Below are 27,223 nucleotides of genomic sequence, written 5' to 3'. Positions count from 1 at the left end.
TTCCAGAGTTCCAGCATTTCGCCGACCCTGCCTTCTTCCTTTCCCACCCCACATCTGAACCTCTCTACACTGGTGCCAAAAACCCGGGAGAGGAAGCAGGCAGGGTCGGCGGAATGCTGGAACTCGTGGGATTTATTTACAACTCAGTTATAAACATAAACTGGCGCCTTGCGCACTCATATCAATCACTCAAAACTTGTATCCTCCTCCGGTTAACAACAGCTTTCTCTCAGAACACAGTCCCAGCGTCTCTCCCACGAGTCCTCAGCGTGGTAATCAAGTAATCTGTAAAGTAACTAAGTTACTTTTTCAAAGTTACTGTGGCAACACTGCCCTCAAGTCATCCTAGGTGTATATAACATTCTTCTTTCAGACTAATAACATTTGAGATATATTACAAAAGTCCAGGCTAATCCAAGCATTAGAATTGGATTCATAGTTGCTCTGTTTTTGATGTCCATAAAAAGTGCATCTGCCCATCAAATAACGTGCTCCACGCGATTCTGGGGTGTTAATAAAGGCCTTCTGCGGTGAAGACCCATGAGGAGCGAAGAATACGAAGACCCAGTCTGTGAGGCCAATGGTGGAATCGCATGGAAGGAGGAACCCTGCAGAGCCAGAGCGGTGGAGGGTCGAGGCGCAGCTGGAAAGTCAGAAGCAGAGCCAGAGGGATGATAGACCAAGGTGGAGCCAGAGGTACAACGGAGCCCAGCTGCGGCGAAGACCACTTGGGACTGGGCTGACCCAGCAGTGGCGAAGACTACTTGGGAAGGGGCTGAACAAGTGGCAAGGATGACAATTTGGGACTAGATGGGATTAACAGAGACTGGAAATCTTGCAGTTACCGGCTCACACACCTGATAAGACTCTGATGGGCTTGGGGTATGGGTTGAAATTACGTTCTGGCAAACGCCACTTATTACATAACAACAACAACAATACTATAATAGTAATAATAATTATTATATTTATTAGATATTATATTGTATAACTGTATAAACGTCTTCTAATTTATTTGTACTATTTATCTAGAAATCTAGACGCACCCTAGCGGCAGAAAATTTATTTTGCCGCGAGTGTAGTCTAGCAACTCTCGGTAGACCTGAGAGCTGGAAAAAACAAACTCTGGTCAGACCAATCACAGCATGTGTAGAGTCGGTGGGCGGGTTTAACATAATGACGGCACGTCACGGCAGAGTTGCAGAGGTTCTGCATGCTACTTGTAAACAAAGAAGCTGGCGAACAGCGGTCTTTTGAATCGGCTTTGGTTGCGACTCTGGAAGACTTGGAGTTAAGCTTTTATTTGAGAAAAGAACAGAACGGCACTGAAGTCATTCTTAAGAAAAGAAGATATGTTCGAAGTTTTGCCGACCGGATACGGCGAAAGTCTATCAACTAACGTTAGCTCGGCTTCACCTTCTTCTTCGCTCTGGTTGGTTGTGGCACTCATTGCACTATCCAATTGAATGCAGAGGGAATTTGAAAGACAACCGTTTATCCCGCCCCTCGGATTGAGCCCTGTCAATGGTGAGTTCCCAGACCCAACATCTTGATGTGGGTCTGGCTTGTCAGGCTACTATTTTCTACGTTTTAAAATAATATTGAAGTCATTTAAACTACATAAAATATTATATATACAGACAAAATTATATATATATAAACACACAAAACATAAAAAAAAAAAAAAAAAAACGTTTATTGAATTTTCACTTTCACTTTTTCACTTTACTGTTATAGAAACACTATTAAGTCCCGACCAAAGAAAAATGCTAAATGTAAACAGTAAATTAATATAGTTAGACATATTGCATATAACATAGATCTTATTAAACTATACGGTGTGTTTTAGTATTTATCTCTTACTGTTCTGTGTTGTCCATTATGTTTCAATAGACATGAATGAATGTTAGATATAAGGCTGTCCACCTGGGGGCGATGAGTGGCACTTCAGCTCTTAGCGTTTCACTAAAGAAGAAACTTATTCAAGACTGCACATAGAAATGACTATTTAGAACTCGTATTTGGTAGTTTGAACAATTCCGGTTATGACTCTATGCGTGTTTTCTATGTGGCAGTATATGACAGCTCTCTTCCAACATGTAAGGAAATGTTTGCTCCCTGGTGCGATCGAGTTTTCTTCATTTAATCTATATTTTTTTTATTTAGCCCTCAGTGTGTAACTTTTAGGCGACCGATAGATGTATTGAGTACATTGAGGATAATGTAGGTTAAAAAGGTGATCTGGTTAACAGACAGTAAACAAATGTCCAAGAAAGCTGAATCTGAGCTTTAATTTATAAGAATCGATCAGTAGTTTTGAGTTTTCTCATTGTTGTATGTTCCAGTGGGGATTATGAAGGTGTCCAGCTTTTCGTCGTTTGGATTCTGCTTCTTTATTTGTTGTAATTTGTTAGTGCAAGTGTTGTTTGTTAGTGGAAATGCAAATATCCACCAGGAAGATGATGCATGGATCGACCCATATGACATGCTCAACTACGACCCGACGACAAAGCGCATGAGAAAATCCACAGAGGTAAACACGAAGAGTTTATTAATGTATTGGTGTTTGCAGGACATTTATGGACATGTTTTTTTCCTACTCAGTAAAATAGACTCCATTCAGACATTGAATTGTTAATATCACTTGTTGTACGCGGTGCTACATTTTACGAACTTTATAGTTTATTTAAAATTAGCAACAAAGTCTGGGCCGAGTCAAGTGTTAATTTTGGAACTGTTTTTTTTTTTCACACTCTTGTGTCACAGCATTATTCTGAACTCTGGCTGGAGTCGGGCTAACCAAACGAAACAAAAAGCAAATTGTATCTGTTTGGCTGAGCCCTGGCTTGAGTTCGGTCTGTCAGAATAAGAAAATATTTGGCTAAGATCTGTTTGGGTTTTGGGTATGTGCTGTACAGCTGTGAAGATATGGTGTTAATTGGGTTATATTTTATACATCATTATAAGTTTTTCCCCCCAAAAAGAATACAATTAAATGTAAGCTAACATTAGTTCTCCCCAAAATGAAATTCCTGTCATTATTTACCTAGCTAACAAAATATGTTCATATAGAACGTTTTAACTTTCTAACATTCGCTTTATAAAAACGTTTTTATGAATGTTCGAAACGTCAGTGTCTCTTTCCATTGTATTATTTTGCAAACATTATGGGAATGTTTTGAATGTTCTGAAACAAGTAACATTTAAAAATCCTAAGGCGAACATTCCCCAAACGTTAGCATAAAAACATTAGTTATACATTAATGTATAATGTTTCTATTCTAACGTTTGGGGACCTTATTAAAGACAAGAGTGGATTCTATTAACGTTACAGAACGTTTGATAACTTTGAGAGAACCTTGCCAAAACGTTTGCTGAAGTTCTGAGAACGTTAACTGGCTGTTATCTGGGTACTCACCTTGGTTTTGTTCTAATGCAGTACCTTTCTTTTTCTGACCACAATATATATATATATATATATATATATATATATATATATATATATATATATATATATATATATATATATATATATATATATATATATACACTCACCTAAAGGATTATTAGGAACACCATACTAATACTGTGTTTGACCCCCTTTCGCCTTCAGAACTGCCTTAATTCTACGTGGCATTGATTCAACAAGGTGCTGAAAGCATTCTTTAGAAATGTTGGCCCATATTGATAGGATACATCTTGCAGTTGATGGAGATTTGTGGGATGCACATCCAGGGCACGAAGCTCCCGTTCCACCACATCCCAAAGATGCTCTATTGGGTTGAAATCTGGTGACTGTGGGGGCCATTTTAGTACAGTGAACTCATTGTCATGTTCAAGAAACCAATTTGAAATGATTCGAGCTTTGTGACATTATCCTGTGCATTATCCTGTGCATTATCCTGGGTCCATTATCCTGCTGGAAGTAGCCATCAGAGGATGGGTACTTGGTGGTCATAAAGGGATGGACATGGTCAGAAACAATGCTCAGGTAGGCCGTGGCATTTAAACGATGCCCAATTGGCACTAAGGGGCCTAAAGTGTGCCAAGAAAACATTCCCCACACCATTACACCACCACCACCAGCCTGCACAGTGGTAACAAGGCATAATGGATCCATGTCCTCATTCTGTTTACGCCAAATTCTGACTCTACCATCTGAATGTCTCAACAGAAATCGAGACTCATCAGACCAGGCAACATTTTTCCAGTCTTCAACTGTCCAGTTTTGTTGAGCTTGTGCAAATTGTAGCCTCTTTTTTCTATTTGTAGTGGAGATGAGTGGTACCCGGTGGGGTCTTCTGCTGTTGTAGCCCATCCGCTTCAAGGTTGTGCGTGTTGTGGCTTCACAAATGCTTTGCTGCATACCTCGGTTGTAACGAGTGGTTATTTCAGTCAAAGTTGCTCTTCTATCAGCTTGAATCAGTCGGCCCATTCTCCTCTGACCTCTAGCATCAACAAGGCATTATCGCCCACAGGACTGCCGCATACTGGATGTTTTTCCCTTTTCACACCATTCTTTGTAAACCCTAGAAATGGTTGTGCGTGAAAATCCCAGTAACTGAGCAGATTGTGAAATACTCAGACCGGCCCTTCTGGCACCAACAACCATGCCACGTTCAGAATCGCTTAAAGGTCCCGTTTTTCCTGTTTTTTTGAAGCTTTGATTTTGTTTACAGTGTGCAATATAACATGTGTTCATGCTTTGCGTGTAAAAAAAACAGTATTTTTCACACAATTTACTTATCTGTATACCGCTGTTTTCACTGTCCTAAAAACGGCTTGAGGATTTCCTTGTTCTGTGAAGTCCCTCCTTCAGAAATACGTAACAAGTTCTGATTGTGCCAGCGGTTCCCGTGTTGTGATTCGACAGCAGCTTAGCACACGTTGCCCGGAAAGGTCACGCCTCTTACCATAACGGGGAGATGCATGCGCTCAAAGTACAGCTTCCCTGAAGGCCAAACAAAGGTGATTTGACTCCAGGATGAAAATAACAGCGCCTCGACGACATGGCGACAAACACACTCTACGAACGCAACACTTCCTCTTCTCCACGTGCGAGAGCAACAAGACCACGCCCCCTTTTTTGCGTATTCTTGTGGGCGGAGGTTAGTCAACAAACTGTTCTACTGACGTCATTAAAGCAGGGAGTACAGGGATGTAGTCCAAACCGGCCGTTCGCTGTAGGCTTTGAAAGGGAACTTTGAACTTTGAGCTTTAGAATTTTACAGGTATTATTTATGCTCTAACAGCAACATTACACACTAACTAAAGTTTGAAAAATGGGATCACAAAGAACAGGACCTTTTAAATCACCTTTCTTTCCCATTCTGACATTCAGTTTGGAGTTCAGGAGATTGTCTTGACCAGGACCACACCCCTAAATGCATTGAAGCAACTGCCATGTGATTGGTTGATTAGATAATTGCATTAATGAGAAATTGAACAGGTGTTCCTAATAATCCTTTAGGTGAGTGTGTATATATATATATATATATATATATATATATATATATATATTACACACACACACACACACACACACACACACACTGCACAGTTTACTTTCTGTGAAAAAAACCTCGTTCTGTATGATTTATAAGCATTTTGAAAAGTGAGGACATGGGTAACGTCCTCATATTTCACCCTCTTTTTGTAATACCTATGTCATACCCATGTCATTATATACATTTGTGTCCTGATATTTCACAAAAAACATGCCCACACACACACACACACACGTATGTATGTTTGTTTGTTTGTTTGTTTGTTTGTTTATTAATAAAAATGCCATGCTCACGCTCAAAATAATAATGGCAGTGAATAGGGACCAGCTTAAAGGGATAGTTCACCCAACAACAAAAGGATTCTGTCATCATTTACTCACCCTCAAGTTGTTCCAAACCTGGTTCCAATGGTTGCTCTTTCTGCTTTGTTACAAACATTCTTCAAAATTCTTCTTTTGTCTTCAGCAGAACAAAGAAACTCATACAGGTTTGGAACAACTTGCGGGTGAGTAAATGATGACAGAATTGTCATTTTTGGGTGAACTATCCCTTTAAGTTTTTTTTTTTTAATCCAAAACTATCACATTAAGATCCCTTGCCGTATTTTCCAAATTTTAGGATTTGGTCAAAAAATAAACCGCGAAATCGCCACATTGGAATTATAAGGTTCTATCTGCATTCCGAGCAGTTTTGAGATATTGAGCTTTAAAGTTTATGCAATCCATATAGCAAAAATTATATTGGAAAGTCTCTTTCATACACGAAATTGACAGAGACCCTTAATATATTCTAAATGTACAATATTAAAATCCTCTCAAATAAAATGTAAATGGGGATTTTTGGAATAGGTCAAACGCAGACAGAACCTTCTAACTCTAAAAAAAAATCACTGCTTGGAATTATCAGATTTATCTGCAAAACATCAATTGAAGCAATAATTTTCAAGAAACAAAAACAGTTTACTTTGTTTAAAACATAAAATTAGTGTTGTAACAATGTGTGGACATGTATGATAATGTTAAATGTAATGCTTTCTATGACATTTATTTCATATTTTAGGATAAATAATTATTTTCTTGTTCAAGTTAAGCATAAAAGGTAGTACTAAATATTTTCTCCATATCATGTTCGTATTAGGTAGGAATATGGTGTGTAAGTAACACATTATTGCAGGAACCGTTGGTTTTGGCAGAAAGCAGCTACTGTAATATTTGTATTAACTTTATTCCACAAAAGGTGGGACAGGTAAAATGGGCTTCTCGTCCAACATCAGTGTCTGACCTCACAAATACACATCAAAAGTTCTCATAAACACACTGCTAAACCTTGTGGAAAGCCTTCCCAGAAGAGTTGGAGCTGTTATAGCTGTAAAGGGTGGGCCAACTTCATATTAAACCCTACGGATTAAGAATAGGAAGTCATTAAAGTTCATGTGCATGTAAAAGCAGGCGTCCCAAAACTTTTGGATATATATATATATATATATTATATATATATATATATATATATATATATATATATATATATATATATATATATATATATATATATATATATATATATATATATATATATATATATATATAAACATATGTGACTGCACCTTGGTTACTCGATTAAACCATTTCTTATAGACCAATTTTAATTTGCAGTGAGCTGTGGCTGAACAACTGAACAGTGTCGACAAAGTGTAATTCATATAAGATCTTGCAAGCACTGTCATTTTGTGCAGGAAATTCAAATAGACATCCCATTCTAACCATTTCTATGAATCTAACTTTTTTGATTATGTTTTACAGTCTGCCAGTTACCAAAATGTGCCAACCAAGAGAAGGGGATTCAGCTCAGAGTCCTGTGATGTGCCACAGACTGATGCATCTGAGTGCATCAATAAACTAGAGATTTTGCAAAAAGAGGTGACAAATATTGAAATACACCTGTGTTTGGTAGACCTCACTAACAAAATAGTCCTGCCATGTTGTTTGGACATGGTACACACTGGTTTTATCATGGTATTTTTGAAGTAATGAAGACTAGTACTGGTTAGGGCTGCTCGATTATGGAAAAAATCATAATCACGATTATTTTGGTCAATATTGAAATCACGATTATGTAACACGATTATTTCACATGACTTTGGGAATGTGTTGTATTTATTAAAAATACACCTTTCAACAATTCAATTGAAATTGTAACATTTGTTGTACTTTTTGAACTATTAAAATAAATAATATAACATATATTCAAATCAAAGTATAAAAGTATTCACGTAAAAATGATAATCACAAATAAATAAGATAAACAATATGGTTCGGCTAGATATGCTTTTCAGGTACGTCTAACATTAGTTTTCAGGTACAGAAATGTCTCAAATGTAAAATAACATTGCATATTTAAGTGCATAAATTAAAGATTAATCCTATTAAACTTACAAAAGCTATTCAATCCGGATCGGATATGCGTCGTCTTTCTCGACTGTATAAAGTTCACTTAAGGCATATACAGACTATGTCTGCTAAGATACTCATCAAGATGGACATGTTGACATACGTTTTGTGTGAGTTTGTCCGTTCAAGAGCAAGACTTGAAAGAGAACTCAATATTTGCGCGCTGAGAGACGTGTGCGCGCTCTCGGATGATACATTATCAGATAGATACATTTTCTCACAGCGCGCGGCTTCTCATTCGCGTCTTCTGGCACTAAACCCGGGTGACGACGGTGAAAACGACTGGTCATATTCAAACATACGGAAGCACTCGCAATCTCGCATGCATTGAACAAAGTTTACAAAGAGAGAATTATTTGAAAAATATGAGGGGGAAAAAGGACGTTTACACGGCACCCCTGCTCTCGTCAGTTTTTGTTTCTTTATTAGATTGTCATAGGTCACTCTGTTTAATTTTCAAGTGGTTAAACAAATTCGTGGTGTTCTCTTGCGTTGCAGACACTACTTGTAGCAAATCTTGCACGTAACATGTTTTTGCTCGTCGTCTGATTCCTCGAAGCCAAACTGTTCCCAGACAACGGAGTTGGTTTTGCATTTTTTGCTCACCAAACGCTGCTGTAACTGCCCTCCTTCTGCCATCTTTACTCGCGCCGAGTTTTTAAATTCCAGCGGATGATATGCACACGAGACTCCCGATCTGAGAGAGATTGTGGCTTCGGGAGGGGCGGATGAGCGCATGCGCGTTTCATTCAGAACGCAAGGCAAAATAATCGTTTTTTCTCGATTGTACTATTTTGGTGATCGTTGGGAGGCAAAATCGAAATCGAAATTCGATTAATTGCACAGCCCTAGTACTGGTACTAATTGTCATTCAGCACTTTTTTGGATGACTGTAAAATGTTATGTCTTGCTGCTACCTCTGTTATAGTTTGATGAACACAAAAAGAAGGGGACCGCCACCACCTCTTCAAAGCCAGTATGTCTTCCAGTATTCAAGCGATTCCTTTCCAAGCTCATTAAAGAAACTTCAAAACTTGGCCTGGTATGTGACCGTGTTTTCTCCAAGTCATTGAATCAGCATTACTCTGCACTGTTAAAGGTTTCACAACTTTTGCTTTTTTAACATCTTCAGCCTGATGATGGAAAAACAGTCATGCACTATGACGCTAAGGTGAAGCTCTCCAAGCAGTCGCTGGCAGAGATCCAGAAGCTTTTGAATGAAGAGAACGACTGGACGACTGGAGCCATGGACGAGGCGCTCAGTCAAATTCTGGTCAAATTCAAATCCCACAACCATGAAGCCTGGAAGTGGCGTTTCGAAGACACATTTTATGTGGAGGCTGATACGGTCCTGAAGGTCAGTTTTTGTAAAAGGCTTTTAGAGATGAACAATGAAATACTTTTATTAATAATATTAATAAATTAATATGTGCTGTATTTTTTCCTACAGGTTTCTTTGATTGTTCTGATTATCGTAGCCGTTATCTGCACTGAACTCTGGTCTGTGGTGTCCTGGTTTGTCCAGTTCAGGAGAATGTTTGCTGTTTGCTTTTTTATTAGCTTGATCTGGAACTGGTTCCATCTTTATATGGTAATCATTTTTGTGCAAAATACTGTTTTTGCTAAACCGGTATTGAACAGATGACAATAGCTATGTTTCCATCCACCTATTTTTATGCGCATTTCGGTATATGGCATTAAAAAAAACGCTGGGTAAAAACCCCAAGATGCGCATCAATTCTAAAGATGCACATAAAAAACATATCCGCTAGATTTGTCAAAAGTACCAACTGTCCCTGACTGGCCATTGTGTTCACACGCTCAATATGTATGTCTCTGACTGGCCATTGTGTTCACACGCTCAATATGTATGTCTCTGACTGGCCATTGTGTTCACACGCTCAACACGTATGTCTCTGACTGGCCATTGTGTTCATACGCTCAACACGTATGTCTCTGATTGGCCATTGTGTTCACACGCTCAACACGTATGTCTCTGATTGGCCATTGTGTTCACACGCTCAACATGTATGTCTCTGATTGGCCATTGTGTTCACACGCTCAACACGTATGTCTCTGATTGGCAATTGTTTTCACACGCTCAACATGTATGTCTCTGACTGGCCATTGTGTTCACACGCTCAACATGTATGTCTCTGATTGGCCATTGTGTTCACATGCTCAACACGTATGTCTCTGACTGGCCATTGTGTTCATACGCTCAACACGTATGTCTCTGATTGGCCATTGTGTTCACACGCTCAACATGTATGTCTCTGATTGGCCATTGTGTTCACACGCTCAACACGTATGTCTCTGATTGGCAATTGTTTTCACACGCTCAACATGTATGTCTCTGACTGGCCATTGTGTTCACACGCTCAACATGTATGTCTCTGATTGGCCATTGTGTTCACACGCTCAACACGTATGTCTCTGATTGGCAATTGTTTTCACACGCTCAACATGTATGTCTCTGACTGGCCATTGTGTTCACATGCTCAACACGTATGTCTCTGATTGGCCATTGTGTTCACACGCTCAACATGTATGTCTCTGATTGGCCATTGTGTTCACACGCTCAACATGTATGTCTCTGATTGGTCATTGTGTTCACACGTTCGACACGTATGTCTCTGATTGGCCATTGTGTTCACACGCTCAACATATATGTCTGACTGTAATTGGCTACAATGATCAGTCCCTTCAAACTAGTCCCTTCAAAATAGCGCTTCCCACAGGATATTTTGAAAGCAGGCATCTTATCAGCGAATCCGTCTATCAGCAGATATATTAGGGATTTACTGATAGACGCCTGCTTTCAAACGCTCCCGTGTTTATCTGTGTAAGCGCTCGGTGAAAAGCTTCATAGATATCCATTTACAACATGTTTTTGAAGCGTTGGTCATTGTAGCCAATCACTGACATCAGGGCCGTGCAGAGATTTCTTCAGGGGCTCAAATGTAAAAAAGGGGCAATATATATATATATATATATATATCCTTATGCTCATCAAGCCTGCATTTATTTAATCAAAAATACAGAAAAAAACAGTAGCCTAATATTGTGAAATATTATTAGAACAATGTTCTTTTTAACTTTTTATTAATCAAAGAATCTTAAAAATAGTATCACAGTTTCCATCATCGACATTAAATCCTCATATTAGAATGATTTCTGAATGATCATGTGACACTGAAGAGTGGAGTAATGATGCTGAAAATCCAGCTGTGATCACAGGAATAAATTATATTTTAAATTATTTAAAAATAGAAAACCATTATTTTAATAATATTTCACAATATTGCTGTTTTTTATCAAATAAATGCAGGCTTGATGAACATAAGAGACTTCTTTCATAAATCATAATGCTGCACAATATTAAAAACTGGTAATATAATAAAGTCCTTTCACGTAACCATTTCACCAGCCTACACTTCACATAATAGGCCTGTAGATGCCGGTGGCACTTGGGTTTTGTTAACTTTTGATAGTTTCATGAAATAGTAAACAGTGTATCAATATACATAAATACAAGTTAATTTCACACTACTTACCATTAATGCGACTTTTGCTGCTGCTGCATGGTTTTGTGCATGTGCAGTGATTTGTTTGTTGTCAGTTAAAATCCATTTTGTCAGTGATGCAATTTATAAAATGAGACAAACCGCAGGAAATCGTTCCACAAACGTTAGTTCGTCTGTCCATGTAATTTTCAACCGATTTATGAATAAGAACAGAAAATTACCGCTCCACTTCACATCGCCCAATGGAAATTGAACTTGCTTTGCCAGATCACGATTGGTTGGTGTATATACATGACAAACGGGCATTGGTGAATTGTGTAATACTTTAAAATATATAATATATAGATTTGTAATTAAATCAACACATTAGCTCTGATTATGGATGAAAAAAATAAATAAATTGGTTTACTTTTTTCCCGTAAGGCCACACACTCTCTGAAAGGACCATATTTGGCTCGAGAGCCGTTTCCGAACAGTGGAAAATCAGCAGTCAATCTAAACGCACGCAACCCATCGCAACGCTTTTGAGCCGTTCGTTACTATTGTATACATTGTCATGTTATAATAATCACATTTATGTAGTTTTATTGACCACGATATTATTATTGATATTGGTCTGAGAGGGGCACTTTTGATTCATTTTGAAAAAGGGCAGGGGCTCGAGCACCCAAAGCCCCCCCCCTCTGCACGTGCCTGACTGACATATATGTTGAGCGCATGATCATAATGGCCAATCAAAGACATGCATGTTGATCGCGTGAACACAATGGCCAATCAGAAAATGTATATGATGAGCATGTGAATGCAATGGCCAATCAGAGATGTATATGTTGAGCTTGTGAACACGATGGCCAATCAGAGACATATATGTTGATCTTGTGAACACAATGGCCAATCATAGACGTATATGATGAGAGTGTGAACACAATGGCCAATCAGATACATGTATGTTGAGCTTGTGCACACGATGGCCAATCAGAGGTGTTTAAGAATCCGTTCAACAGTGCTCAAAATGCCAGAGGGAACTTTTGACTGTACTTTTGACAACCCTAATATGCGCTTTTGAGGCGTTTATACATTTTTTTATCCAATGAGAAGACATGGGCATGAACAGCGATGGAAACACATTTACAGAATAAATCCCTCGACGTGCAACAAAAAAAAAAAACTCTCTTGACTGTGCCTCAACAGTGGATGTGATTGGATAACTGGACCAATTTCATTGCACAGCATCTCAAATGTTGGTTTGGTCATTCTGAAATGCCTGAGCTGTCTGTCGTGATAGCGTTTATTGTGTTTCATCTGCACACTCTGTGGGGCAATTCACTGTTTCTTCCCCCGATTGCAACTTCCATTTCATTACAGAATTTTCTGGGAAGTGACGATTTTCTCTTGAACACATGGGATGGAAACTCTGCTTTATTCGCAAATGTTTTATGTTATATTCAAATGTGCAACTTTGGATGGAAACATAACTATTGAATTGAATAAAACATAAATATGTGTATATGTGTTCAGGAGCTAAAAAACATTTCCGTTTTTGTCTAGGTTGTCTTTGCGGAACACAAGAAGAACATTGTGGAAGTGGAGAGCTTCAATGGCAAATGCAATGGGGTGAGAGAACTGGATTGGAAGGACAGTTTATCAGGTGAGATGCTTACTGTTAAAGAAATTTGTTACCCCAAAATTAGAATGGTTTAGAATAATTATGTAATTCAACTTTGTCATTTCCAAATTCATTTAACGTTTCATTTAGAACATGGATCTTTTCAAGCTTCAAAAAGAACAAAAATGCGCCTACAGGTTTTAAATGACATGAAGTTGAGTAAATAATGACAAATAATGATTTTGGGATGAACTGATATAACTCCTTGATTCAGAGTGGTACAGACGGACATGGACTCTACAAGATGATCCTTGCAAAAAATATTACGAGGTCCTAGTGGTGAACCCCATTTTGCTTGTGCCTCCAACAAAGGTTCGTATCTTTTAGTTTCCAATGACAGACACTTAAATTTCGACTGATAATGGATATTGTTAATACCAAAAAATACTGTTATGGTTTATTTCTGACTAATCAGATGATCATTTTTGAAGTCAGAAAATATTCAGTGTTAAAGTGCCCCTATTCTATTTTAAAGGCTCATAATTTTGTTTTGGAGGTCTCCTACAACAGGTTTACATATATCAAAGGTCAAAAAACGTTTAATTTTCTCATAATATACATTGCATATAACCACAATGTTCAATGATTCTCAACGACGCGATGGATGAATCAGTGTCTCTAAATCCGTCCTTTCTGAGAGCTACTCTGCTCTGATTGGCCAGATGGCCCATTTTCGGAAGCTAAATGTCCATTACCATAACTGAACTTAACCTTAAGCTCAGCAATTGTACACACACTGTAAAGACTGTAACAATGACATCGATATTACCATATCAATCCGAGCACGAGTCCGATGATGAAACATCGGAAGAACTAGTTATTCAACCAGAACCTCCATCGCAAGGACGACTTATGCAGGATGTTGCTCAGTGATACGCTACTCATTTTGAGGTACATTATGAGATGTTTCAATTCCTCACCATCAGCATTAATAAGTGTATGTCCATCAACAAACTGATGTGTATATTTCTGAGTTATCGCAGTGCACATGCGGGAACTGTATCAATAACGATGTATACGTTAGCCCAGCACTAACGTGAATGACTGATATAACATAAACGTTTGTAAAACAAATCTTGCTCCATCCTTTATCTTTACTCAAAGTAGTAAGAACAACACACAATCTGCATTAATAGACTTTTAGGTAATACTGCAGCCCACAGCTGATTTGTAGAAGTATTTCAGTAATAACGTCAGTTAGCCGGAAACTTGCGCAATATAAAACACAAAATTACGTATTTTGAATACTCTGTAGAAAATATACACATCAATAATTATTCATATGCTTACAGGTTGTGATTCTGAGGAGCAAGCTGGTCCAAATAAACTGGGTACTGACCCATCTTTCAAGTGCAAGCGTTTTGCGAATCCCACGTTAAATTCTGAGATTTGAGAAGCAGTCGTCAATAAAATGACATGTTTGAGGGCTGGTCAAGTTGTTCGTGGGCAGAAAATGTAGGCGGGCAGGCGGGTATAGGCGGGCATTATGCAAATGTATTTTCTAGTGATGTATAACTGTCACACAGTGAGATTCGAAATGCAAACAACTCGTATAAGCGGTTCAAAGTCGATTCTTTCTTTTGAGAGACAATAACTTTATTTACCGTGCACTTTCGACTTTACAACTTTGCAGAACATTTACATTCACAAACAGCTGTATTACACACAGCATGAAAGGGAATATTTGAAAAAAACATAAACGGGGCACTTTAAATAACCTAGAAATCATTCAGATTACTAAAAAAAACTACAAGATACTTCCAAACTAAACCAAATAATAACTTCAAATATATGAATTCAAAATGAACACCAGGGAACTTTTGTATGTATGTGCAAAGTGTGGTGTTATTATTATTATTTTTTTTTTTTAATTGAGCAAAAATCCATTAAATTGATCAAGTGACAGTAAAGACATTTTAATATTACAAATGATTTATATTTCACATTAAAGTATTTCGTTCTTTTGAACTTTCTATTCATCAAACAATTCTTAAAAATGTATTATGGTTTCCGCAAAAATATTAAGCAGCACAATTGTTTTCAACATTGATAATAATAAAAAGTGTTTCTTGAGTAGCACATTTTATATTTATTATATTATTTATTTTTGCAGATATCTGTTTGTTCCAAAAGCAGTTATAAGAGCTGTAATAAAATATCAAAATAAAATGCATAATTACGACTTTTGTGGGGTTTTTATTCCAGGCTATCACAGTCACCATAACCAGCTTCATCACAGATCCCTTGAAGCAAATTGGGGAGGGCATCAGTGAGTTCCTCAGAGCGCTGCTGAAGGATCTACCAGTCACTCTCCAGATACCTGTGCTGCTTACCATTGCATTAGCCATCTTTGTAAGAGCTGGGAACAGCAAACTTTTTCAATCTTATTTGTTAAAAGTACTAAGCATACTAAGGCATCTTTGCTCTTCTCAGGTGTTTATGTATGGAAGTGCTCAGGCTGCTATACATCAAGCAGTACGCTTGCCCCGGCTTGGCTGGAGACAGGACCCGCCGCCTCCTGCAGTAGGACAGGGCCAAGCTCCTCAACTTAGGGAGCATGAGAATGTCTGGGAAGGGGGCGACACCCCACAGCCACTACAAATACGGCAGAACAATGGCAACAGGATGAATCAAGCGGGAAACCGAGGTGACCAGGGCATCATAGCTGGAGATGCTAATGCCGCACAAAATAGACAGGAGGACAGAAGCATGGAGCTCCGACAGGAATTCGTCGCCGGACCCAGCAGGATCCAGAGGGTCCGGGTAGAAACTGTGCATGCTGCGGGTAACATTAATGATGAGACTGATTTACAGCAGCGGACACAGGAGGTGGACCCTGGTACAGTGGAAAACGCAGAGCCTGAAGTGAAAGTTGAGGAAAAGGAGAAAGATGCATCCACCGTGGACAAAAAGGAGCAGAAAGACACACCGAGTCCAGATGGAAGTGAGCCTGTAACCAATGTGCCTTCTCCTCAGATAGATGTGAAAACACTTGGAGCCAATCAAGGGAATGAGGCAAGCATCAATTAATTTTTCAATCCTTACTTTAGATGGTTAGTTCACCCTAATTAATACATAAATAAATGAATGAACAATCACAATACCATTCAAAAGTTTGGGGTTGGACAAGATTTCTAATGTTATTGAAAGAAGTCTCTTATGCTCTTGTGCAATAGTTTACTTATTTGGTCATTGATTTACTCATTTATTTAATTTTTAACTTTGTTTTATTATCACGGTAAAGGTGAATCTTTGTTAAAGATGGAGTTGGTAATAAAGAAAAATCACGCCACTTAAATGTTTCACCCAAAAGGCCAGCCCTACGATAATATCACGCATGCAATTTACAAACTGCACAAGAGTTATGCCGGTGAAGGAATCTCAAACTATATCTATAAAGTATAATTACTCCCTGAAAGAGAGAGTGAAAGAAAGACTGACCAAGCTTTGGCATCTTGACACACGACATTGATTCTCTCAGACACGATGAGAGATGAATTTACATCAGTGCTGATAATGGTATATTAACTATCTTAATTTATTGGCTTAATATTTCTCTTGTGGACCATACATTAATGATCAATTCTTGTTAAACAAGTTTTCTTTGTTTTTCAAATCAGTGTTTGAAGATGCTTTTGATTGTCATCAATGACTCATTATTGCGTTGTGTTCGGACCTAAAGACTGTTATCAGGACTATATCATTTTAGTAATTTTCTTATTATTATTAATTTGTAGGGCTCGGTAAAAAAAAATTTGATTTCTCGATTTTAATTGATTCTCATTTTTATGAAACGATATCGATTCTTAAATCCCAAGAATCGATTAGTCATCCTGTTTTCAGATGAATGAAGGAACAAAGTGTTGTAGCGCACCATAAATCACAATAATCTTTGTGCTTTAATTGTTACTATTGATATGAAACAAAGTCTTAGATTTCAAATTACGTCCATTTTATTACGGAATTCAAAAACATACTGTTTTGGCGCTGTGACGTGAGATTGCTCTGGCGCAGCTCAGCTCGAGAGAAGAGGCAGCGCACAGCGCATATGAACTTATCTTGTCTTTCACCTTAATACCAGTTACAGCGCGAAATAAACATTAAACAAGAAACGAATATGAGTAGAAATATGATTATGTAATTGTAAAGTTAATATAATAACAATATTATTATAAAAAAACGTATTGATTGTAATTTGTTTGTATACAGATCAGTTTATTTTTACCTTCAATATTATAGTAGGCTAATGTATTCTAGTATGCTACAACTGACTCCCATAGTTTACAGCATTAGTTAAGAGATTTGTTTTCCTTGAGAAAATTGTGTTGCACCTGATATACATCCAAAATAATCGATATTGAATCGAATCGAATCGCAAGCTTGTGAATCGAAATCGAACTGAATTGTGAAATTTGTGTCAATACCCAGCTGTATTCATTTGTAATTGTATTGATATTAGTGTTACAAGTGTCATTAAAATGTTTTGTTAATGTGCTATGCTGACGAACAAAGCATAAACAACTGTATACTTTAGATTAATTTAATGTGCCCTTGCTAAATAAAATATTAATTATGTATTTATATTAAAAAAAAACATCTTACTGACCCCAAACTTGTGAACAATAGTCTATAATACATACACTATATGGACAAAAGTTTTGGGACACAACTCTTAATTATTGAATTCGGGACCCATTGCTACAGATGTATAAAATCAAGCACCTAGCCAAACATTTGTGAAAAAAATGGTCGTTCTGAAGAGCTCAGTGAATTCAAGCGTGGTATTGTGATAGGATGCCACCTTTAAAGGAACACTCCACTTCTTTTGAAAATAGGCTCATTTTACAAGTCCCCTAGAGTTAAATAGTTGAGTTTTACCATTTTTGAATCCATTCAGCCGATCTTTGTATCTGGCGGTAGCACTTTTAGCATAGCTTAGCATACATAATTGATTCTGATCAGTCCATAAGCATCTCATTCAAAAAATGACCAAAGACACTTTCAATATTTTTCCTATTTAAAACTCTTCTACAGTTACATCGTGTGCTAAGACCAACTGAAAATGAAAAGTTGCGATTTTCTACACCTATATGGCTAGGAACTACTTTCTCATTCCTGCGAAATAGTCGCGGATCTTCGCGGCCGTACCATGGCTGCAGCGGCGCAATGATTCGTTGGTATTCTGTGACTTACTATCACAGCCCTTTACAACACACACAGAACCATGGCTAATCACAAAGGTAAATCCACAACACAATTTGTCGGCTGCAAGCTTGAAACTTTCTCTGCAACTACACGAACTTAGTGCCGGTCACATTGAAAGTTACCTAGCTGGGGTCTACTTTCAGGCGCTGTGTAATATTATTGCGCTGCTGCAGCCATGGTACGGCCGCGAAGATCCACGACTATTACGCAGGAATGAGAAAGTAGTTCCTAGCCATATAGGTGTAGAAAATCGCAACTTTTAATTTTCAGTTGGTCTTAGCACACGATGTAACTGTAGAAGAGTCAAGTTTTAAATAGGAAAAATATTGAAAGTGTCTTTTTTCATTTTTTGAATGAGATGCTAATGGACTGCGCAGAATCAATGATGTATGCTAAGCTAAGCTAAAAGTGCTACCGCCAGATACAAAGATCGGCTGAATGGATTCAAAAACGGTAAAGCTCAACTATTTAACTCTAGGGGACTTTTCAAAAAAAGTGGAGTGTTCCTTTAATAAGTCTGTCTGTGAAATTTCATCCCTGCTATATATTCCATGGTCAATTGTAAGAGGAATTATTGGGAAGTGAAAATGTTTAGAAACAGCAACAACTCAACCATGGCACTGAGGATCATCGAGTGCTGATGCATAAAAGTTGCCAACGCTCTGCTGATTCCGTGGCGGAAGAGTTCCAAACTTCCACTGGCATTAATATCAGCACAAAAAGCTGTGTGGCGGGAGCTTCATGGAGTGAGTCTCTCATCACCGAGTACAATGCGAAGTGTTGGATGCAGTGGTGTAAAGCACGCCGCCACTGGACTCTGGAGCAGTGGAAACATGTTCTGTGGAGTGACGAATCGCACTTCTCTGTTTGGCAACCTGATGGGTGACTCTCGGTTGGGCAAATGCCTGGAGAATGTTACCTGCCTGACTGCATTGTGACAACTGTACAACTGCGATATGGACAACTGTACAACTGCGATATGGACTTAAAAATTTATCCCGATATTTTCTAGTATTTATTGCGATAACGATATCAATGACGATAAATGTAGTATCATTCTCCATGTTTTTGGATACCAGTGAGAGCTGCATGCATTCTGCATGCAGACTCAGAAAAACAAACAATGATCTTAAGTAAAACGTTCCTGTCATCAAATAGGCTCCTATATAATATACACTTTTTTTTTAATGTAAAATTCCACACCAGCCTTTTCAGAAATGGGAAAGTTGCAGATATAACTGTCTTCTGTAAAAGTGCAGGTAATGTTTAAATAACTTGTGTGAAAAACATCACACAATACAAACAATGATAATTCAAATCAATGACAAGTTTTACAATTAAACCGATTCTGTATTTATTCTTACACTCATGGTGCAAACAGTGGTAAAAATAGCAGAAACAGCAAAAGTAATTATCCCAACCATGTCTTCAGATTACAAAAAAGTTACAAATAAGGATTTAATGATAGAACTTCAGTAATTTGAGTTGATAAAATAAGACCACGAATTCTTCAACTAATAAAAATAAACTGCACTAAGGAATAATGAGCTTCTGAGTTCATGAATATTAATCACGTTGTCAGCGCTCTTTCGAACTGATTTGCTGAAATCATAACACAGTAATAGGTGCACGCCAGCCAATGAGATTCCCGTTTGTGCATTTCTTCCTGTTCACGAAAGGCTGAATAATTCCAAATAAACACCATTATTTTACAGGAAAATACAACAAAGGATATTGTTTACATGTAGCACGTCAATTCTGTGTTGTGTAAGACTCTCTCGCTCTCTTTGAGTGTGTGTGAAACACTGAGCGCTCTCAGTCGCGCGCCTCACACTAGTGTTTATTGTGCGTCAAATACACTGCGCATTCATTGAGATGAACTGAAATAGTATGCTTTACCGATCGATTGAGACAGCGCGAATCTCTTAAGCGGTCAGTCCAAGTGCTCAGCGAGTTAAAATACATCTGTATGTACAGGTTCAGATTGCCCTCAGGTAGCCCCTCGTTTAGCTATGAACTCTTCCGCAGCTCTGCACGTGAGATGCGGATTCAGTGCCGCCGGCCGCTCCCATCACGCGCTGCGCGTAGGGCACCACAAGAAAAGTTCAGCTATATAAAGTGACGAACGCAGCCACCACGGCCATCATAAAGTAACAACGCTTAGGGCATCAAGACGGCCAGCGGCGGCACTGTGCGGATGGGTCGCGCCATCAACTAGGCTTTATCGTTATTATCGCGGGAAGAAAAATTCTTATCGTGGGGAGAATTTTTACCGGTATATCGCAAACGATAAGATATCGCCAACGATAAGATATCGCCCATCCCTACTGTACATTTTGGTGGAGGAGGGATAATGGTACGGCATTGGGCTGTTTTTCAATGGTTGGGCTTGGCCTCTTATTTCTAGTGAAGGGAAATCTTAAAGGGTCATGAAACCCTAAACCGAATTTTCTGAGATTTTAACAGAGGTATGTGTGTTGAACATCACTGAACACAATGTTAGCATCTGTTAGATTTAATTGAAGGGTGAAACTGGTTCATTTTTTAGCTTTTTCCCCCCTATATTTGTATTCCGGGTTTAAAAACTAAATCGTGTCCACGTCACAGGTTGTGACGCGCCAGCGCACTACAGTACTTTGATGATCCGTCTGTGTCTCATTATAATATAATGAGACTGAGTTTTCTTATCCTATGAGAAGAAACGTCTCTTAATTATTCATGACAGCACGTGGTTCTTTCCAATGACAGAAGTGTCAGTCCGTGAGTTGGATAGTAGATGAGAGAGGCGTTCATGGTCATGGGTCGTAAGTGTTTGTTTTCTTGGTGTAAAAGTTCTGGTGTGTTGCATGGCTTTCCCCACGATGCTGCCAGGGCTAGGCTCTGGCTGCGGGCGTTTGGTTGGCCATCAACTACCGACACATCGAAGCTGTTTGTGTGTAGCAAGCATTTTTCTAGAGAGAACTGGAGACAGGTGGACCCTCGGCCTTGTTCATCAACGCATTTTGCGTCTTGAAGGTGATGCTGTACAAGTCCAGAGGACTTTTCTATCCCTTTTAAACGCGGTATGTGTGTCAAATTTAACCCTAACAATTTGACTTGCCTTTTGCTAAATAAGGCTAATGGTTTAAATAGATAGGGCAGAGGACCTGCACTGCTATCCAATGTCTTCATTTAACGTTAGCCCTGGGGATTCAGGAGGAGAGAAGTCCTCCACTTCAGCAGAGCCCTGCGTAGTGCTAACAAACTTCACTGTCACTGTCCATCTTTATAGACCCTTTTCACATTTCTGGGTTTCTCAGAGCAGAAGTCGTCATAGTTGGGTTAACTATTATAGTTGTGAATGAGAGAATACATTAAATATTTTTGTTTTTGTGTCCCCATTTGCTTAAATAGCAAAATAAAAAACGCCACAATAGTGATATCACAGCTTTCAAAAAGAGGGAAAAAATAGAGTGAGATTGATAACGGCAGTCAAAAGAGAGAAATGCCATAATTTCTTTCTTTTTTTTTTACCATCACTGCCAGACGCTGTATTAGAAGCACCCTCACAGCAGCGGTAACTTGTTTTTTTTGTAATTTGATGCAAAAGTAATGAAATACAAAGTATTAGTGTTATAAATGTACATACATAAAAAAAAAAAATGAAAATACAAAAAACGTTGCAGGATTTACGATATTGATGACCGTTAAACCGCGTCATCACATGCAGTCTTTGTATATATATATGCATATATTTTCAAATATATGCATTTATAGTGTGTATATAAACATAATTTTATATTTACAATGACAATAATAATTGTGTATATGCATTTCTATATTTTAAACAGAATTACGATTGATCTAATATATGTAGCAGGGCATTCAGTTACTTTTAAAAGGGCAAACAGATGGTTGTCAGTGTATTTTATTGGACTTTAATTTTGCCAGCTTTAAAAATCCTGCATTTCTTTTACGTTTTACCCCTTATTTTAAGTGAGAGTTGGCATGGGCCACTGACAGATGACAGTTGCTCGCCCCCCTCTTTCTCCCCTGCCTTGCTCTGCCACACCCACTCCCCTCCCCTCTTCTCATGGCCATCCACGCCCATTTAAGTTGCATTTTTCTAAAAGATTGTGAGGTGGACTTGAGCTGAAATAGGGGGGTTTCATGACCCTTTAAAGGCTTCAGTATACCAAGGCATTTTGGATGATGCTTTTCTTCCAAATTTGTTTGGGGAAGGCTCTTATTTAATCCAGCATGACTGTGTGTACCCCAGTGCACAAAGCAAGGTTGGATGAGTTTGATGTGAAAGAACTTGACCGGCCCACACAGACTTCAACCCCATCGAAAACACTTTTGGGATGAACTGGAGCGGAGATTACGAGTCAGGCCTTCTCATCCAACATCAGTACCTGACCTGGAAACAAAAATTCCCACTGTGTATTTAGAATGCAATGTCATTAGGGTCCCATGTCGGTGTAATTGGTCAGGTGTTCCTTAACTTTCTCCATATATTGTATATGTAATATATAATACACACACAAATGTTATACACATTTCTTATATTATTTTTGTGTTCCTTTTAATTCAAACATTGCAGCACTTTATGTGCACTAAAAGGATATGGGCTGCTCGAAATGACCTCAAGCTGCAGGTTACGTTTCGCAAGTTGATCATCGTACGTCTGTCATTACAGCTGAAATATGATTGTTATATTGTGTTATATTGAATGGCATGTGATTCTGTTGTATTTGTGTGTTTCTGTTCTTCTATGATAGATCAATAGTGCATGTGCAGTATTACATTGCGCTTGTATATCCCATCAAACCTGAAGCAATTCAGGATACGCAACTTATCAAATACGTAATGTGCCATATCTTACTACTAAGCACTCATACGCTCCCCTATATATGTAATGTCTTATGTTTTTCCTGCATAATTTTGACCAGAAATCTGTTTGGTTTGTGCAGGAGGCATCAGCAGATGTTGCAGCTGAAGAGGAAGGTTATTCAAGCTTTAGGAAACCAGTCCAAGAATCAGGGCAATAAAATGGTCTCAGAACGTTTTTTTTTTATTTTTTTAAATCAACATAGTTGTTTCTTTGTGTCATTTGACTTTTAAAAAATAAATTCTGGGAAAATACCTTTATATGTGTTTAGATTTATTTGAATGAAATAAATCTCCTCAACTTTCCTTAAATAATAAAGAGCCTATTAAAGGTGCAGGGTTTTTGCCAACATGCTGCCACTTATTTTGGTCCCAATTGTATCACTGGTTTTGGATCTTATACTGACATCTACTGGCCAGGATGTATGGAATCTATCTGCTGCCACTTCAAACTAAAAACTGTTTATATATATTTTTTCTTGTATCGTTTTTACTGTTTTTCTCCATCTCACCCATCACACACATTCATAATGTACAGTCTTGGATTAAGTCTCAATGATGGCTTGTTATACAGTGAGGAAAATAAGTATTTGAACACCCTGCTATTTTGCAAGTTCTCCCACTTAGAAATCATGGAGGGGTCTGAAATTGTCATCGTAGGTGCATGTCCACTGTGAGAGACATAATAACTATTTATTTGTATGATACAGCTGCAAATAAGTATTTGAACACCTGAGAAAATCAATGTTAATATTTGGTACAGTAGCCTTTGTTTGCAATTACAGAGGTCAAACGTTTCCTGTAGTTTTTCACCAGGTTTGCACTAGGGATGTTAACCGATGACCGTTTGACCGATGGTTGACCATATCAACGTTAACCAATCAAAGTTGTCGGTTGTCGGTTAAAAAAAATAGTGATCTCTAAATTAGGCTATTATAGACAGTGGACTAAACGCTACTACAGTTAGCCATCTCATTCCAAAATATTTTTGTGTGAAGTGAACAAATCCCTCACACTCAATTTTCATAACTCGCCTGTTTGTACTTACCAATAAACCAATAAAAACATTTGGCGCGAGGTCACAGCGTTTGGGTTTGCGCGCTCACAAGGTTTGCAAAAAGTAAACAGGCTAAAACACTCGAGGTTAGAGCCAGGGCAGACGACAGTATGAAGCGTGCAAAGAAAAGTAGTGTGTGGGACCATTTCACCAAAAAGAACGACACAGATGTAAGTTGCAACTTGTGTGATACAGTGCTTAATTAGAAGGCACACAGTGAGTTAGACCTGCCTTGGCCAGTGCGTCTTTTACGCATTCTGAAGGTGCCTGTTTTATCCATTGATTTTATCGTGTTGTTTCAAATAGCGCAGCATATTTTAAACTAATCGGTTAAGGCTCGGTGGTCGGTCAAGAAAATGTTTAGTTTTCGCCATCCCTAGTTTGCACACACTGCAGGAGGGATTTTGGCCCACTCCTCCACACAGATCTTCTCTAGATCAGTCAGGTTTCTGGCCTGTGGCTGAGAAACACGGAGTTTGAGCTCCCTCCAAAGATTCTCTATTGGGTTTAGGTCTGGAGACTGGCTAGGCCACGCCAGAACCTTGATATGCTTCTTACAGAGCCACTCCTTGATTATCCTGGCTGTGTGCTTTGGGTCATTGTCATGTTGGAAGACCCAGCCTCGACCCATCTTCAATGCTCTAACTGAGGGAAGGATGTTGTTCCCCAAAATCTTGCAATACATGGCCCCGGTCATCCTCTCCTTAATACAGTGCAGTCGCCCTGTCCCATGTGCAGAAAAACACCCCCAAAGCATGATGCTACCACCCTCATGCTTTACAGTAGGGATGGTGTTCTTGGGATAGTACTCATCATTCTTCTTCCTCCAAACGCGTTTAGTGGAATTATGACCAAAAAGTTCTATTTTGGTCTCATCTGGCCACATGACTTTCTCCCATGACTCCTCTGGATCATCCAAATGGTCATTGGCAAACTTAAGACGGGCCTGGACATGTGCTGGTTTAAGCAGGGGAACCTTCCATGCCATGCATGATTTCAAACCATGACGTCTTAGTGTATTACCAACAGTAACCTTGGAAACGGTGCTCCCAGCTCTTTTCAGGTCATTGACCAGCTCCTCCTGTGTAGTTCTGGGCTGATTTCTCACCTTTCTTAGGATCATTGAGACCCCACGAGGTGAGATCTTGCATGGAGCCCCAGTCCGAGGGAGATTGACAGTTATGTTTAGCTTCTTCCATTTTCTAATGATTGCTCCAAAAGTGGACCTTTTTTCACCAAGCTGCTTGGCAATTTCCCCGTAGCCCTTTCCAGCCTTGTGGAGGTGTACAATTTTGTCTCTAGTGTCTTTGGACAGCTCTTTGGTCTTGGCCATGTTAGTTGTATTCTTACTGATTGTATGGGGTGGGCAGGTGTCTTTATGCAGCTAACGACCTCAAACAGGTGCATCTAATTTAGGATAATAAATGGAGTGGAGGTGGACATTTTAAAGGCAGACTAACAGGTCTTTGAGGGTCAGAATTCTAGCTGATAGACAGGTGTTAAAATACTTATTTGCAGCTGTATCATACAAATAAATAGTTAAAAAATCCTACATTGTGATTTCTGGATTTTTTTTTTAGATTATGTCTCTCACAGTGGACATGCATCTACGATGACAATTTCAGACCCCTCCATGATTTCTAAGTGGGAGAACTTGCAAAATAGCAGGGTGTTCAAATACTTATTTTCCTCACTGTAGGTGATTTGAGCTGTTTGGATTTCTTCCATCTCCCCCAGCAGTCAATAGATCTTTACACTCATTAATGTTGACTCAGGCTTCATTGCTGTGTCAGTAATGTATTGGTTTGTTTACCTGTACTTTTATGATTATGTTTTGTAAAGTGCCTTGAGCACTGGCTTGAAGCACTGTATAAAGTAAACATTATTAGTATTATCATTATTGTCATCATCATTAACTAGGTAAACTTTTTCTCGACGACTAGCATGTCTGGATTTGTCGTCAACTGTGGGTGTTATATTTATCAAAAGTGTTGTTTATTTCTTTGTGGGGGGGAAACTTTATTTTAACTGAGTGCACATTGACCTCAGGAATAAGGTGAACAAGGTGACCTCAGAAATAAGCTCCAGCTTGGAAGCATAGGTAAAAAGGACATATTTTTTACCTTACCTGGTTCAATTAAATCATTAAAAGCTAATTTTCTGTATTAAAAACAGTGTATGGTGTGTGTTTTAAAATAGTCCTTTAAAAAAAAAAAAAAAAAATTATTATTATTAGCTGGCAACTTTCTGCAGAGTCAATAGCTACAGACCTCCAAACTGTGTGGCCTTCAGATTAGATCAAGAACAGTGCGTAGAGAGCTTCATGGAATGGGTTTCCATGGCCGAGCAGCTGCATCCAAGCCTTACATCACCAAGTGCAATGCAAAGCATCGGATGCAGTGGTGTAAAGCACGCCGCCACTGGACTCTAGAGCAGTGGAGATGTGTTCTCTGGAGTGACAAATCACGCTTCTCTGTCTGGCAATCTGATGGACGAGTCTGGGTTTGGCGGTACTTGCCTGACTGCATTGTGCCAAGTGTAAAGTTTGGTGGAGGGGGGATTATGGTGTGGGGTTGTTTTTCAGAGGGTTGGGCTTTGCCTCTTAGTTCCAGTGAAAGGAACTTTCACCAAGATACCAAGATATTTTAGACAATTTTGGGGATGGCCCCTTCCTGTTCCAACAAGACGCCTGTTCCACCAGTGCACAAAGCAAGGTCCATAAAAACATGGATGAGCAAGTTTGGTGTGGAGGAACTTGACTTGCACAGTCCTGACCTCAACCCGATAGAACACCTTTGGGATGAATTAGAGTGGAGACTGCGAGCCAGGCCTGCTCGTCCAACATCAGTTCTTGACCTCACAAATGCGCTTCTAGAAGAATAGTCAAAAATTCCCAAATGTTTGTGGAAAGCCTTCCCAGAAGGGTTGAAGCTGTTATAGCTGCA

At 38.7% G+C, this 27,223-nt stretch overlaps 1 protein-coding gene across 1 annotated transcript; it reads left to right on the top strand.

The window, feature by feature from the left end:
• Positions 1-1,970: 1,970 nt before the first annotated feature.
• On the top strand, positions 1,971-25,676 carry clcc1 (chloride channel CLIC-like 1). Its single transcript, XM_079808274.1, has 11 exons — positions 1,971-2,099; positions 2,346-2,533; positions 7,307-7,423; positions 8,883-8,996; positions 9,087-9,311; positions 9,405-9,545; positions 13,030-13,129; positions 13,362-13,459; positions 15,353-15,499; positions 15,581-16,162; positions 23,305-25,676. Exons 1-11 carry the CDS (start codon positions 2,054-2,056, stop codon positions 23,380-23,382), a joined length of 1,836 nt encoding a protein of 611 aa, XP_079664400.1. The 5' UTR covers positions 1,971-2,053; the 3' UTR covers positions 23,383-25,676.
• Positions 25,677-27,223: the final 1,547 nt, after the last annotated feature.

This window comes from Gobio gobio (assembly GCF_949357685.1).
Source record: "Gobio gobio genome assembly, chromosome: 24".
NCBI lineage: Eukaryota > Metazoa > Chordata > Actinopteri > Cypriniformes > Gobionidae > Gobio > Gobio gobio.
The sequence above is the reverse complement of the archived record's forward strand: the minus strand, read 5'-3'. Positions and strand labels throughout refer to the sequence as shown.